The sequence below is a fragment of the Leucopleurus acutus genome (assembly GCF_964270905.1).
Source record: "Leucopleurus acutus genome assembly, chromosome: 10".
In the NCBI taxonomy this organism is placed as follows: domain Eukaryota; kingdom Metazoa; phylum Chordata; class Mammalia; order Artiodactyla; family Delphinidae; genus Leucopleurus; species Leucopleurus acutus.
The window spans coordinates 42,494,216-42,509,577 of record NC_139153.1 but is presented as its reverse complement, the minus strand read 5'-3'; the positions used below and the strand labels follow the sequence as shown (position 1 = coordinate 42,509,577).

The 15,362-nt window shown below is 42.9% G+C and overlaps 1 protein-coding gene across 1 annotated transcript in view; it reads left to right on the top strand.

The window, feature by feature from the left end:
• LARS2 (leucyl-tRNA synthetase 2, mitochondrial) overlaps positions 1-15,362 on the top strand; it is a 162,136-nt gene that overhangs the window by 60,956 nt on the left and 85,818 nt on the right. Inside the window, exons 6-7 of the mRNA XM_082848549.1 lie at positions 4,100-4,189; positions 15,195-15,338. Coding sequence (XP_082704675.1) covers positions 4,100-4,189; positions 15,195-15,338 — 234 coding nt within the window. The remainder of the gene's footprint in view (positions 1-4,099; positions 4,190-15,194; positions 15,339-15,362) is intronic.

Genomic DNA, 15,362 nt, shown 5'->3' with positions numbered 1-15,362 from the left:
AAGGTGGGGATAGGAAGCGACCTTGCTGGCTCTCCCTGCGGTGGGCATTGCCACCAGAGGTGACTGGGAGCAACCTGGTGTGGATTTCTTGGTCTGGGTCATGTGTTTTGGTCTTCCCCTCATAAGCACTATCTCTGTTTAGTTAGAAAGCCAACATTTGGTAAGGGGTGGTGATGGCAAGCTCTTCTGTCCCAGTCCATTCCTCTGCCTTTTGCCCTGTCCCAGTAGCCCAATGAGGGCATCAGCCGCCTCTGAGAGGGGTGTGGTGGTGGAGCCAGCCTCACTCCTCTCGTCACACACTCTGAGTCAAGCAAGGGAAGTGGCACCATCGATCCGTCATATGTGCCCAGCGTGTGCTTTACACACATCATCAAATTTGTCCTTACAGCCCCTCTGACAGACCTCATCACCCCTCTCCTCTAGACAGGGAAACTCAGCTGTGGCTACAAGGCTAATGATGATGCAAGGACTTGAACCCAGTCAAATGGCTGCAAAGTGGGTTTTCCTTCCCTTGGATCTCTCTCTCTCTCTTTTCCTGGAGCAAGGAGTGTCAGAAGAGACCTCAGTGAGGTACACTGCAGTCAGTCACCTTCACAGATCAAATGCTGTTTTCTCTCAGGGACAATCTGGTGGACGTCTGCACCTCGGCCTTCTTGTGGCCATTGCCGAGCACTGTGTGCAGGCGGTCCTGGCAAGGCTGGCTTGGTTATTAATCTGTACAGTCACTGAGGTGTGGGTAGCAGGCCTCAAAGGTTCACGTTTTGATCCTTACTTGTGTTCTGGGATGTGTCACCTTCTCTGTTGGGCCCTGGGTTTGGCTGTGAATGTGCAAAATATTTCTAATGCTAAAACATTTCTAATGCTAAAAGTGTGGAGGAATGAGTCTAGTTGAGATTCCAGATGCATAAATTTGGTCTCTTGGCAGCTAGATTGCACTTTCTAGAGCTCAGGGGGTTATAAAAGTCGACATCTTTATATAGATCTATGTGCAGCGTGGCCGAATTGCAGTTGCTTTTGGAGCTATAACTTTGAATTACCTGACTTTTTGTTTTAAAAAGAAGGATGCTTTCATGTAGGTGTTGGCTTATTTGGAAGGCAGGGCAAGGAAGGCACAGGAATGAAAAGGGATTTTGGAAAACAGAGAACAGCCCTCGTTTGACTCCTCTGGTGGTCTCACTGAGAAGTCTTACCAAGATGGTGCCGTCCCACAGCTTGAGGACAAGAATCCCCAGCCCGCAGAAGTAGGGCTCCCCTTTGGAGGACAGGCAGGGCTGGGCCTAGACATTTGGGTACTGTGGGCTGGATTCCAAAGGATGATCTTCAAACATTTTGTTCAACAACTCTTTCATGGGCGGGGATAAACTGATGTTGTGTCAAGAAAAACTGTATGCCTCTCTAACTTCAAAATAGGAAATTTATTACATGAATTTATTACAGGAGATTTTCCAGGTCAGACAGCTACTCGGAGGTATATTGAATGATTTAAAATTTAGTTCATAAAGTCAGTCACTCCTCAGTGAGTAGCATTATGTGTGCCTAACAGTTTCAGACCTGTGTCTCCTGGCACCCAACTTGCCAGATCTCCCCTCTGGTTGGTCTCAGCGTTGGTGGAAGGGCCGGTGGCTGCATCGTGCAGCATTCCCACCTGCGTTGCATGATGTGCTCAACGGAGATGGGGTCACACCAGCTGGAGAGGGAAACCTAAGTTAATTTACTCCCGTTTCCACTCTTCCCAAGGACGTTTTATCGCTTTTACGGACTGCCCTCCAGAGTTGCTTGGCTCATTCCCCTTAATCTATGGTTACAGATTCAGACTAAAAAAGATTGAAATCCTTCGAGTAGGGTTTCTCCCTTTGGCATTATTGGCATTTGGGCCTGGAAAATTTTTTGTTCTAGGGGCTGTCTTGTGTATTGTATGTAGGGTTTTAGCAGCATCCCTGACTTCCACCCACTAGGTGCAATTGACAGCTGCCCCCACCCTCGCCCCCATCACAGTTGTCACAGACAGCAATGTTTCCAGTCATACCTGGGGAGCAAAAGTTTCCCCATTGAGAATCCCTGCTTTAGGAAAAGGAAGGAAGGGGTCTTAACATCTTCGTGGGTGCTGAAACCCCAGAAGACCTTTGTCTACAGGGCTGGGTTTTAAATTAGTTCCCAAAGCATGAAAAGGGAGTCTCAATTTCTAGACAGTTGACTATAGTGAAGCTTTTAAGCAGTTTAATTTCAGAAAGATATGTTTGATGCTTTTTACTAAGATGAGGCATTAGAAGACTAGAAATAGCTGTTCGGGTTTTTTTTTTTTTTTTTTTTTTTTTTTTTTTAATCAACAAATCAAGGGAGGTTCCAGAAAGACTCTTTGACTTTTTCAGGAAATACTTTTCCGAGCAGGGTCTGTGACCTACCATGCTTATGGTTCTTGTGAGACTGGACTCCTGCTCTGGCATTTCTTCATGGAGTGGGCAGTACTGAGGGTCGTGGCTGGGCCCTGTGTGCAGCAGATGGGAATAAATGGGCAGGAGCGAGGTTCCTGTCCCCAGGACGTCCCCAGCCTCCTCTAGGCAGGAGCCTCCAACACTTCAGCAGGAGGGGCGGTGCAAGTGAGGTAAACATGAGTTGAAACAGTTCTGTTGGGTTTGAGATGACGGTTCTGGAGCTGTGGTTTTCGAGGTATACTTTTTTAGCAGCTGATGTTACTTTTTCTTCAAATGACATGTGCAAAAACACAATATAAATAAAAAATGTCAGACCCAAGTTTGAAGGCAGAGTGAAAGAGGGGACCTGTACCCCACACACCTCATCTCACCTTGGAGCTGACACTTCCAAAGACAATGCACTTTGCATCACCCGTCTGACTGAAAGTGGGCTAATGCGTGGTTGGATAATCTTGTTTTTTTTCTCCCCCTGACTGGATCTATCATCTTTTTTCTATTTTAGATAAAAGTAGTTTTCAAAACTACAAACGTAAGTGAAGATTATCATGCTGTTCCATTGCTGTGTAATTTTTACTCTCAATCTATGGAAGCAGATTCAGGGGCTGAGAAAATGCATATGTATGTACATACATACATATATATATTCATTAGGAGTATTTTGATATTTTGTTTTGAAAAACTTAAATATATAGAAAAATAGAGAAAAGAGCCCAACCCCTAGATTTAACAGTTGTCATTATTTTGTCATATTTGCTTCACCTATTTCTTTAAACCTCTACTGGATAAGAATTTTAAAGAACATACCTACCATAACAAGGTCTGGGAATATTTCCACCACATTCCCCTTACCCCCACCCCATTCTCTATTCCAGTTCATCTTGCAGACCTGTGTAATTTTTTTTTTTTTTTTTTACGGTACACAGGCCTCTCACTGTTGTGGCCTCTCCCATTGCGCAGCATAGGCTCCGGACGCGCAGGCTCAGCGGCCATGGCTCACAGGCCCAGCCGCTCCGCGGCATGTGGGATCTTCCCAGACCGGGGCACGAACCCGTGTCCCCTTCATCAGCAGGCGGACTCCCAACGACTGCGCCACCAGGGAAGCCCTGATAATGCTTTTTAATGGGCCTTCCTAAGTAGACTACAGCATGATTCACATAATGGGATAAATGGAATATAATGAGTCTAAAAGAGCTACCAGTCCCCAGTTATATATAGAAGCACAGGTTTGTTTTCCAGTGAGGATCATACCAAAGCAGGCAAATATTGTTCTTGAATTTTGTGATTGCTTCTAAAATGAACTATGTTTATGAATTAGCTTCTTGGCCCCCCAAATATGTTTATGCTGACAAGAATGGGAGTACCCAATTTTGTACAATGTAATTCAGCTATTACTTGCATACATGGTGGGTGGTGCTGTGCAAAAGACTTATGTCGAGTTTCTCATCATTAAACATGCCCTGGGAAAGGTGAGGGTGGGTTTCGATAACATCTCTCTTCCCAGAATAAATTGCTTCTTCCCTTACTTTGCAAATTGGTAAAAATATTGTAGGTTGATAAATATTTTTGCAGTGTGATTGCTTTTCAAAATTGAATTGCAAAGCTGATGCATATGTTGGGAGAGGGGATATTTACAATGGCCTATACCTGATTTTCCCCCTCTTTGGCAGGAAATAACCACGTGTTTACCAGATTACTACAAATGGACTCAGTATCTCTTTATTAAACTCTATGAAGCTGGACTGGCCTATCAAAAAGAGGTAAGTTAAAGTTAGCTCTGCTTTTAAGATTCTGTAAACCTTCTCCATCTTCTTAGAAGACATCATTGTTAAATAAGGAATAAAATAAACCCTGTTTGCACAGTAGCAGTGAAAATGTACACAACCTCACATTCATGAAATCAATCACAGCGGGCCCAGAGAGTAACTACTGTCTGGCTTAGTTTGGTGCCTCCAGGACAGGGCTTGAGCTTCTTTCACCCTTGAATTCCCAGCACATAACAATGTCTGTAATGAAGTCAAGAAGGAGGCTTAGGAGGAACACGTTTCTCAAATCCTAGCTACCTCTCATAGATGTGTGCCGGCTGGTGACAACCTTTAGGAATCATGGTTTCTCATCTGCTGATGGGTGATAATATCTTCCTTGCCGGGTCTTGGGAAGAGAAAGGTAATATTTAAAGAACAACAAGCACAGTGCCCACACCTAGTGGCCTCCCAAGAAATGGAATGCTTCTTAAAACAGGAGGTCAGTAATAGTAGATAAGCCTTAGATGGTGGAAGTTGAGAGAAAGAGTATCATCACATGGCCTAGAACTGCACCGTCCAGTATGATGATAGCCATTAGCTGCATGTGGTTGTTGAAATTTAAATTTAAAGTAATTAAGATTAAATAATATTAAAAATTCAGGTCCTCAGTCATACTAGCCACATTCACGTGCTGGTAGCTAGTGTTGGACAGCAAAGATATAAAACATTCCCATCATAACAGAATATGCTTCCACATAAGAAAAGTACCAGATAGCACTGGTCTAGAAAATTCAGAAGTACCAAGTAGAAAACTCATTGTACCGTTATACTTTAGATGTTCTCCTTTGACCAGAGGGATTTAATGACATAGAATTATATTTACTTTTCTGTGGGTCACATCACATTGCTTCGTCTTGCAAAGAATAGTACTTATAATATCATTATTTTTAAAATATAAAACATTTTACAATCAGTATAGAGACTCATATGGAAGGCTCAGTTTAGAATATGAGAATAACACAAAATGTCTTAAACCTTGACAACATAAAAAATAACATAGCTAACAAAAATCAGGAGGTGAGGGCTTCCCTGGTGGCGCAGTGGTTGAGAATCTGCCTGCTAATGCAGGGGACACGGGTTCGAGCCCTGGTCTGGGAGGATCCCACATGCCGCGGAGCAACTGGGCCTGTGAGCCACAACTATTGAGCCTGCGCGTCTGGAGCCTGTGCTCCGCAACAAGAGAGGCTGCGACAGTGAGAGGGCCGCGCACTGCAATGAAGAGTGGCCCCCACTTGCCACAACTAGAGAAAGCCCTCGCACAGAAATGAAGACCCAACACAGCAAAAATAAATAAAATAAATTAATAAACTCCTACCCCCAACATCTAAAAGAGAAAAAAAAAAATCAGGAGGTGAAATTGGGAAAGAGAAGTAGAAGCAAGCGTGAGATGATCCCTACATCTTTCATAACAAGGAGTCATAGATGGAGAATTAGAGATTTATGTCCATTTTTTTTTTAAGTTGAAAGGTAGCTATTAAAGCTAAAGCTAACAAAGGTAGCAAAAACTAGAATAGGGGTCAGGTGGGAGGAAGGCTGTATGACTGTGCTGAATATCTCATATTATATGGTAGAGGGTCAGCAGAACTGTCTAAAGATAGTATATCAGGGACTTCCCTGGTGGTGCAGTGGTTAAGAATCCGCCTGCCAATGCAGGGGACATGGGTTTGATCCCTGGTCCGGGAAGATCCCACATGCTGTGGAGCAACTAAACCCATGTGCCACAACTACCGAGCCTGCACTCTATAGCCCGCATGCCACAACTGTTGAGCCTGTGTGCCGCAACTACTAAAGCCCATGTGCCTAGAGCCTGTGCTCTGCAACAAGAGAAGCCACCACAAGGAGAAGCCCGCACACCGCAACAGAGAGTAGCCCCCGCTCACCACAACTAGAGAAAGCCTGCATGCAGCAACGAAGACCTAATGCAGCCAAAAAAATAAACAAAATTAAATCTTATTTAAAAAAAAAAAAAAAAAAAGAATATGCCTGCCAATGCAGGGGACATGGGTTCGATCCCTGGTCCGGGAAGATCCCCCATGCAGTGGAGCAACTAAGCCTGTGTGCCACAATTACTGAGCCTGTGCTCTAGAGCCCATGAGCCACAACTACTGAGCCTATGTGCCACAACTACTGAAGCCCGTGCGCCTAGAGCCCATGCTCTGTAACGAGAGAAGCTGCCACAGGTAGAAAAAGCCCACACTCAACAATGAAGACCCAATGCAGCCAAAAATAATAATTATAATAAAAAAATAAAGATAGTATATCATACTTGAGGTAGTACAATTTTATTACTTAAAGTTATAATAGTAAATACCAGAAGAACTAATTAACAGAACCTGCTAAAAGTGGAGAAGTATTTTAATAACCATTGCAGATAATTATGAGTATTCTCCTTTGATACTACACCAAAACTCAACAAGTGGTGGGTTCTTAAAGGTCAGTTGCAGTGTTGAATCTAAATATCAATGAACTTTTTGTACTCTGTTATATTAAAATGTGTTGGCCTATTTTACACTTTGAATGAACGTTGTACCCATGCATTATTATTATAATGAAAATAGTTTTGACCTGCAGACCCCTTGCAGGGGTCTCAGGGACCCCAGAGGTTTATGGACCACACTGTGAGAACCACTGTACAGCATATACAATCCCTAACCCACTCTCATCTTTAAATTAAGGATATTAAAATATTGCTTGTTTAAAATATTATGTTGTTATGTTTGTTTTTTTAAAGAGACTATTCCGTCCCCATTAACATCTGGGATAAATTGAGAGTGAGAACTTTGTGGAACTGAGTCATACTGATGTTTAACCACTGTAGAGCCTCCTGGGTCAATTTAATTTCTTAACACACCATAGCTGTTCCTATGCTCAGAGCCCCGTTAGGTGAGGAGTGGTGAGAGACGAGTACCTGTTCAAAGTGCTGACTGCAACAGACCTTTTGTGTTGTTAAAGCTTTATTTTCAGAAGTTAAAAATATGACTCCCATACAAATATAAAATGAACATGTGTCAAGGATTTTATTCAACTCATTAATTAGTGAGAGAACCATTTGTATGTTAAGACTGGTTCAAATGAGATTTCAAGGAAGGGTGGTTTATAGGGTCACAGGCGTGCTGAAATGAATTTACTAATAGAATCAAAACTGCTTAATGTCCGTCCTACAAGGCATAAACCTAATTCTGGGGACAATCTTTTCTGTGAGACAGAAATCATTGGCATTGTCTTTGCATGGGAGCCATTTGCATCGCTCTCAGACATAAAGCGTTTGGTTTGCGTAGCTCTGAGTTTTCTGCAAGTTAACCTCTTCTTTTCACCTAGCAGTGCTGTAAAATAACTTAAACAATAGTGAATAGGGAGTCAAACAAAGGTACACATCCCTAGAAAATCAGATAATCCCTGGGGGATGTGGGTCTGCTAGCCAATCCCAGCCTACACTGAAGGAGCAATCCCTTTTGCCTGTTTCTAAGTTTTGGATAATTTTTCTTAGCAGCATTATTCAATATCCAAAAGCAAAAGGGTTGGAAGAGAATTGGTGGGAAAATCATCAGATTTCCACTCTGATCAACAGGTTCGGTGCTGATCTAGCAGCCTGGCAGACACCTTCCCAGAAGAGCCTCCCTTGCTCAGGTGGATTATAATTATACCCAAAAGGGGTTTCTACACTGGAATCACCCGTGGGTCCAGGCAGAGGGAGTAAGAGATCATGAGCTACATTGTGTATTCCAAGTGATAGCAGGAAGGACAAACAAAAATTGAAGTTATAAGACATGAAAAAGCCACAGCAAAGCAAAGGGCGTCCTGCAGGTAAAACACAGGAAAGAGTGAACAGTTCTTTAAAGAGTGTAAGCAGTCGTACACAGCATCAATTAGATTAGCCAGTGTTACCTATCCTCAGTTGCATAGTTACTATTTATATGCATGGGGTGTGAAATGATGTGACATGTTAATGTAATAGTGTAAACATTTCTTGCATGGAGCCCTTGGTTGTGTAATATCCCTTTACAAGACACTTGATTTTTTTGTATCTATTTATTGTATAGTTAAGCTGACTTTTTGAATATATTGAATGTTTATTATAACATTTCTTCATAGGACACTTGCTTCTCTGTCTCCACACCCCGGGTTTGTTCATGCTGCTTCAGTTCTAAGCACATCAAACCCAAGTAGGAAGCTTAATCTCATCACTATTGGGTTGGATCCAAAGCCAATCACAGACAGCATCTTCGGAGCTGAGTAACTTTTCTGATGATGGAAGGGGTTTCTGGGGCCCCCCATTGCACAAAGATGACCATGCTCCTGGCTCCAGATGTCTCTCTTCTCCCCAGTTGTTTCCATGTCAGTGTGACAATCCGCCCCCCAGCCTCACAATCTGCATAGCCCTGGGGAATTTGGTCCAGTTTTCCCTCTGACTACTTCTCTCATGGGAACAGACTGTATTCCTTTCCTGTTGCTGCTGCTGTAACAAATTACCACCAACTGGGTCACTTAAAACAGCACAGATTCATTGTCTTACATGTCCATGAAATAGGTCTCACTGGGATAAAAATCAAGATGTTGGCAGAGCTGCTTCACTCTGAAGGCGCTAGAGGAGAATCTCTTTCCCTGCCTTGTCCAGCTTCTGGAGGCTGCTTCTGTCATTGACTTTGAACTGCTCTCCAACTTCAAAGCCAGAGCGTAGCAACTTGAAATCTCTCTGACCTGTGCTTCCATCATTACCTCTCCTTCTCAGACTCTGAATCTTCTGCCTTCCTCTTTCTCTTATAAGAGCTTTTGTCATTACTTTGGGCCCATCTGGTTAATCCAGGTTAATCTCCCCATCTCGAAATCCTTCATTAATCATATCTTCAAAGACCCTTTTGCCATGTAGGTAACATATTCACTGGTTGCAAGTGACATGGGCATCTGGATTCTGGATGACATAGGGTGTGGACATCTTTGGGGTGCAATTGTTCTGCCTACCACCCTCTTCTCCCCACTTCATAGGGTGTTGCAAGGGTAAAACAGATGAATGCTTGTGGAGAGCCTGGGATGGTGCCTGGCACAGAGTATGTGCTTAATAAGTGCCTGTCTGTGCGTGCCTGCAGGTACCTGGAGTCATTATGATATTTATTTATTTATTTATTTATTAAAGAAGGTGTTGGGGGTAGGAGTTTATTAATTAACTTATTTATCTTTGCTGTGTGGGGTCTTCGTTTCTGTGCGAGGGCTTTCTCTAGTTATGGCAAGCGGGGGCCACTCTTCATCGTGATGCGTGGGCCTCTCGCTATCATGGCCTCTCTCGTTGCGGAGCACAGGCTCCAGACGCGCAGGCTCAGCAGTTGTGGCTCACGGGCCTAGTTGCTCCGCAGCATGTGGGATCTTCCCAGACCAGGGCTCGAACCCATGTCCCCTGCATTAGCAGGCAGATTCTCAACCACTGCGCAACCAGGGAAGCCCCATTATGATATTTAAATTGGAAAAATAGAAAGTTAAAAAAAATCTTGAAGGGATCTGAAGAGACCCCTTCAGAAAGTTAAAAAAAATCCTGAAGGGACTTCCCTGGTGGTGCAGTGGTTAAGAATCCACCCGTGAGCCACAACTGCTGAGCCTGCCCTCTAGAGCCCGTGAGCCACAACTACTGAGCCCGTGTGCCACAACTACTGAAGCCTGCGTGCCTAGAGCCCACGGTCCACAACAAGAGAAGCCACCACAGTGAGAAGCCCGCACACTGCAATGAAGAGTAGCCCCCGCTCACCACAACTAGAGAAAGCCCGCATGCAGCAACGAAGACCCAATGCAGCCAAAAAAAAAAAAAAAAATCCTGAAGCTTCCTGGCTAATTCTAAGGCAGGCTGTCCATGGGAAGGTATCACAGAAAAACAATGTAGATTATTTCATGGATTTTCATTTAGAAAGATAATGTTCTTATTGCTAACTAAAACTTGCTAACATTGACTTAAGTGTTTTTGGTGTATTAATGTTTAAAAGTCACTATTAAATGACATGATCTTAAGAAAAAAATCATAAATAGAATGCAAACGTGCACAATTGGTACATTGTTTGAAGACCAGAGTTAGCTCTAATCCAAAGTATTTTTTCCAGGTAGATCTCCTTTTATTGGATAGCCATTTTCAAATTGGCTTTAGAACGTAAAACATATTGGGACTTCCCTGGTGGCCCAGTGGTTAAGAATCTACCTTCCAATGCAGGGGACGCAGGTTTGAGCCCTGGTCTGGGAACTAAGATCCCACACGCCATGGGGCAATTAAGCCCTGCGTTGCACAACTAGAGAGCTTGTGCACCACAACGAAGAGCCTGCGCGCTCCAATGAAAGATCCCACGTGCGGCAACTAAGACCCAACACAGCCAAAAATTAATTAATTAATTAACAAAATTTTTTAAATTAATAAATAAAAATAAAAACATATCGATATCAGTTAACATTCTATTCCTGGGGTTTATTTCAAAATATAAACTTGAAATTAACATTAGAAAGTTAATTTACTTTAGAAAGACTGCATATAGCATACTTTGTAAAGCATATTTGGCAAAAAATAACTCACATATTAATACTTTTCCTCTAATGGCATTGTCATAACTTACTTTTTTTTAAAAGAAGATAGCCTTAATTCTTAAATTCAGTTCTGCTACAAGCTGTATAAATGGACATTTAGGGAAAGTATTTTAGCAGAGCATTACAAAACAGAACCAGAGTCTTTAAATCTTGTTCTTAACAAGCACTGTCCATCAGAATGTTTATTTTCCATGCAAAAGGGAATCTCTTCTTGCTCTCACAGAACAAAATATTTTCAGCCAAAAATATGAATATAGAGACCTCTTCTTGGGAGAACATTAATTTCACCTCTTTGGTTTAAAAATAAATTATTCTGTGGATGTAGCTAGTAGAGAAAATGATGCTGTGTTCTACTTGGACATCCTAGAGACCTGTGGAGTGCCACCTAATTTATGAGTTTGTCTTTGGTTGTCTTTATGATTTCAGTGGCAGGTGCTTATAGTGCTAATTCACCTACCTAAGCTACTTAAAGAAACATGGTGGACAGACAGGCAGCCTTTCTCAGTCTGCCCCCTGGTGGCTTTGGAAGGTGGTGGCAGGTAACAAATAAACAGGCCTTGGGAACCTTCCACCCCCCATTCTGGACTGAGTCCAAATTCAGGCCCATTCTAGATGGAATGGAGCAAAATCAATTTTGAGAATTAGATCCTTTAATAAGATCTATATGGTGTTCCTTAATTAAATAAGCTTTTGTCGAGAAAAAAGCTAATAGACCCTGAGGAAATCAATACCCTAAAACATATATTTTACCAGCCTTCTGGAATGTGAAGCTACATGACAGGATACTCAAAAAACATCTTCAGTCATATAAAAGAAGAGCTTGAGGAGAAAGAAGCAAGGGAAATGATGGAGAGCAGCCAAAGGCCTGAAGAGTGATGCCTTGGCCAGGAGACAAAAACATACTAATGGAGGATGTGCTCTAGTTGGGACTGGCACCCTGTGAAATGGGTGAGGGCCAGGGACGCAAGGGGAAGGAGGATCCAGGGGAAGAGGAGGATGAGATGAGAAAGGATGAGGTTTGGAATAGGAAGCCTGCTGGGCAACAGGCACCACAGCTGCTGTGTTGCGGAGAGGAGAGCTGATAAACTCAAAATCAGGATGAAATTGCCTTGAGAATCCCCGATGGACCCCGTAGTCACCCACACCTCCAGGAGCCTAACAGCCAAGAAGGGGAGGGGGAGGAGGCAAAAATGATGCAGCACCCACAGTCACTGTACAAAACTGACCCTGTGAACATGGCTGATTCTTGTTTAGAATCGTGTTGTTTAGAATTGTGATGTGCATTTATTAAATGCTTTCTGAAAGCTTCCCACAAATCACTCAAACAAACAGACAAAAAATGTTAATCTTAGTGTTTAACCCTTGATCAACCGGGGAAGTTCTCTTATTTGGGATGGCTCATTCTGTGATGTTGCCAGATAACTTGTGTGAGGGAAGCAGTGGGCAAAATCGACTAGAGTCCAGTGTTTTTGCAAGTGTTTTAATGATTTCAGTATTGATTTAAAGTTGATTTCAAAGTACAGAGATAGGCTGTATTTTACTAAGACGACTAGTTCACTCTAAGGAGCATGGAGTTGGCTTCAGGAGGTGATAGAGACCAGCATCAACCAGTGCAGTGACTACAGTCAGTGAAGTTGTCCAGAAACTATATTCTATGTAGCAAGACTGTGCTTGCTTAAAAATCAGGGCATCTATCAAAGTAAGTGTTCAAAATGTGAAAACCCAAGAATGCCAGATGAGAGAAGACAGACTGTGGCTTGAGGGGAAGCTGTAGGATAGAGACCATTACATAAGAGAGGAGACCCGGAGAAAGGTATTTGGGAAGCAACTCCAGGGCTTCAAGAGGCCACAGGTGCTGTGCACCCTGGACCCCACAGGCCCTACATTTTGACCACCCATGGTTTTACCGCCAGCAGAAAGGCTGAGTCCGAACCCTGAAACTCTGTGCTTGAGGTGGATCACAGTCCTGGGAAGAAAAGAGAGTGGGTTCTCACAAGGATGCATCTTTGATTCAAGACTTTATTTCCTTTTGTGTTTTTCCTCTTCTCCACCCCCAAGACTTTCATTGCGGGAAAAATTGCTTTTGTGTTTTGCTTTTATTTGTCTTTCGTTCATTACCAGGGTTTTATTGCATTTTGTGACCTGGAGTCTGAGAGATGCCAGGCCATGTGGGAATGTTGATAGGAAAATAAAGTCCTATTTGTTTTTGCAATCTGCAGTGCTGAGTGTTTGCTTCTCCATGTCACCTGCAGGGGGCAGGAGACAGAGGTGAAGGCATATAGGGCTTTTTTCCCCCCCTTTCGTACTTTATACCATTTTAGTTGTACATGGGGTTTTTTGGGGGGGGCGGGCTTTGAAGGAGCTGTCCTTGTTACCAAACAATACTTGGCTCTTTCTTTTTATCTTTTATTTTAAGTGGTGTCCTTCCCCCTAACCCCTAATATGGGCAATGATAATAGATAAGTAAGTCACCCTTGGTTTATCCACCTCAAGTTTTTAGGTCTAAGGTAATTTGTCCTATATTTTGTCTATATTTATGGATTCAAGGATTTGGGGGGCCCTAGAATCAGGGGAGAAAATCATTCAATGCATGTCTTTCCCACTCCAACTCTAGGCTTCACAGGCTTAAGTTTTTCAGTGGATGTACTACTTTTTAGTTGTAAAATCACAACCCATAGATGGGTTAGCCCCTCCTCCACTCCTACTTTTTATGTAATTTTTAGATATGTCTCTGAATCAGTCAGGGTCCCAGCAGGAAAAAGAGGGCCTACCCGAAAGCAGTCACTGAAGAAAATGTAATGAAAATACTGTCTCTGGGACTTCCCTGGAGGTCTAGTGGTTAAGACTTCGCCTTCCAAAGCAGGGGGTGCAGGTTCGATCCCTGGTCGGGGAGCTAAGATCCCACATGGCTCGCGGCCAAAAAACCAGAACATAAAACAGAAGCAATATTGTAACAAATTCAATAAAGACTTTAAAATAAAATGGTCCACGTCAAAAACAAAAAAGAAAAAAGACTGTTTCTGTGCAGAGTTCAGGGAAACCCACAAGGGATGGTCGAGCACCTGGCACTGGGAACAGAAGGAAGCTTTTGCCCACCCCAGGCAGCAGGGGCGACATCGGGAGCCATTACTGGAACTGGGAGAGCAGTAGCTGGAGCAGCAGGAGAGGCCTGCCCAACGGGGGCCGTGGCCCAACTGGGAAGAAGCCAGGGTGCCTCTCATTGGTTGAACCCAGCCAGAGGGCAAGGGTCCTGGTTAATGCAGGCACAGGGGACAGCTTCCTGGGGTACAGAACAGGGTAGAAAGAGGATTTGGACGGGCAAATTGACAACATTCAGCACAATCTCTTATTAAAATTGCTTATTAAAATTTTTAAAAACAATGTGTATTTTACTGCCTAAACATGTCTCTGTACTCATTGCCTTCTTTGTACTCAGTTGTACCTAAATGTCATAAAGGAGTGAATGTAGATGGCAGAGGTATTTTAAATGAAAATAGAAACGAATTAGAACTCTATGGAGAGAAACTTCATCATGGTTAAGACTACAGGTTTTATCAGCCAAAGAAATCTATAGAGATAGATCTCAGAATATTGTTACCTTTTGCGGGGGGGCAGATATTGATTGGGAGAAGGCACGACAGAATTTTCTGGGTTGCTGGGAATGTTCTATGTCTTGGTATGAGTGATGGTAGAAACTGATTGAGCTGTACACTTAAGATTTATCCACATTACTCTATGTATGTTATACCTTAATTTAAACAGAAGTTTTAAAAAATTGCAAAAATGTTTACAGTTCCTAGAGACCTGAGTTCCTACCTTGCTATCTCTGCCACTTACTGACTGTGTGACCTTAGGCAAGTTATTTAATCTCTCTGTTCCTTATGTTCCTCCTCTGCAATATGGGGATAATAATATTCTTACCTCAAAATGTTGTCCTGAGGATTAGAAGAGCCAACCTTAGGAAAGCACTTAGCACAGCATCTGGCACATGGTAATCTCTCGGTAAGTGTTAGCTATTTACATTAAAATAAATACATTTTTTCCCCTAAAATAACCCAATTTTGCTAAGTTCTAAGTACCAGTTTTTCTTCTTTTCCTCTGTTTACTAAAATTTCCAATCTGCAAGTCCATCCTTTCATACAGGCAGATTCCAAACTTGAGTTAGACACATGCTTAGAGCCTCCCTTCCCAAACCTATTCTAATAAAATGAAAGCACAGAGGCAGTTCACATTCTTTTTTTACAGCTTGCTAGTGGCTTCCTTGCCACATGATGCTCCAAGGAGGTGCCCTCAAGTCTCAGAGCAGAGATACTGCCTTTGCGGACCCTCTCACATGTAAGGAACCTCAATATGATCCTATTCAGTATACTTACCAGATTGCATCATTTTGTTTCATGAATTATAACAGGCCTTGGTTAACTGGGACCCAGTGGATCAAACAGTGCTTGCCAATGAGCAGGTGGATGAACATGGCTGTTCGTGGCGTTCTGGAGCGAAGGTGGAACAGAAGTACCTCAGACAGTGGTTTATTAAGACAACTGCTTATGCAAAGGTGAGTGTCAGCCTGGAGGCTCCC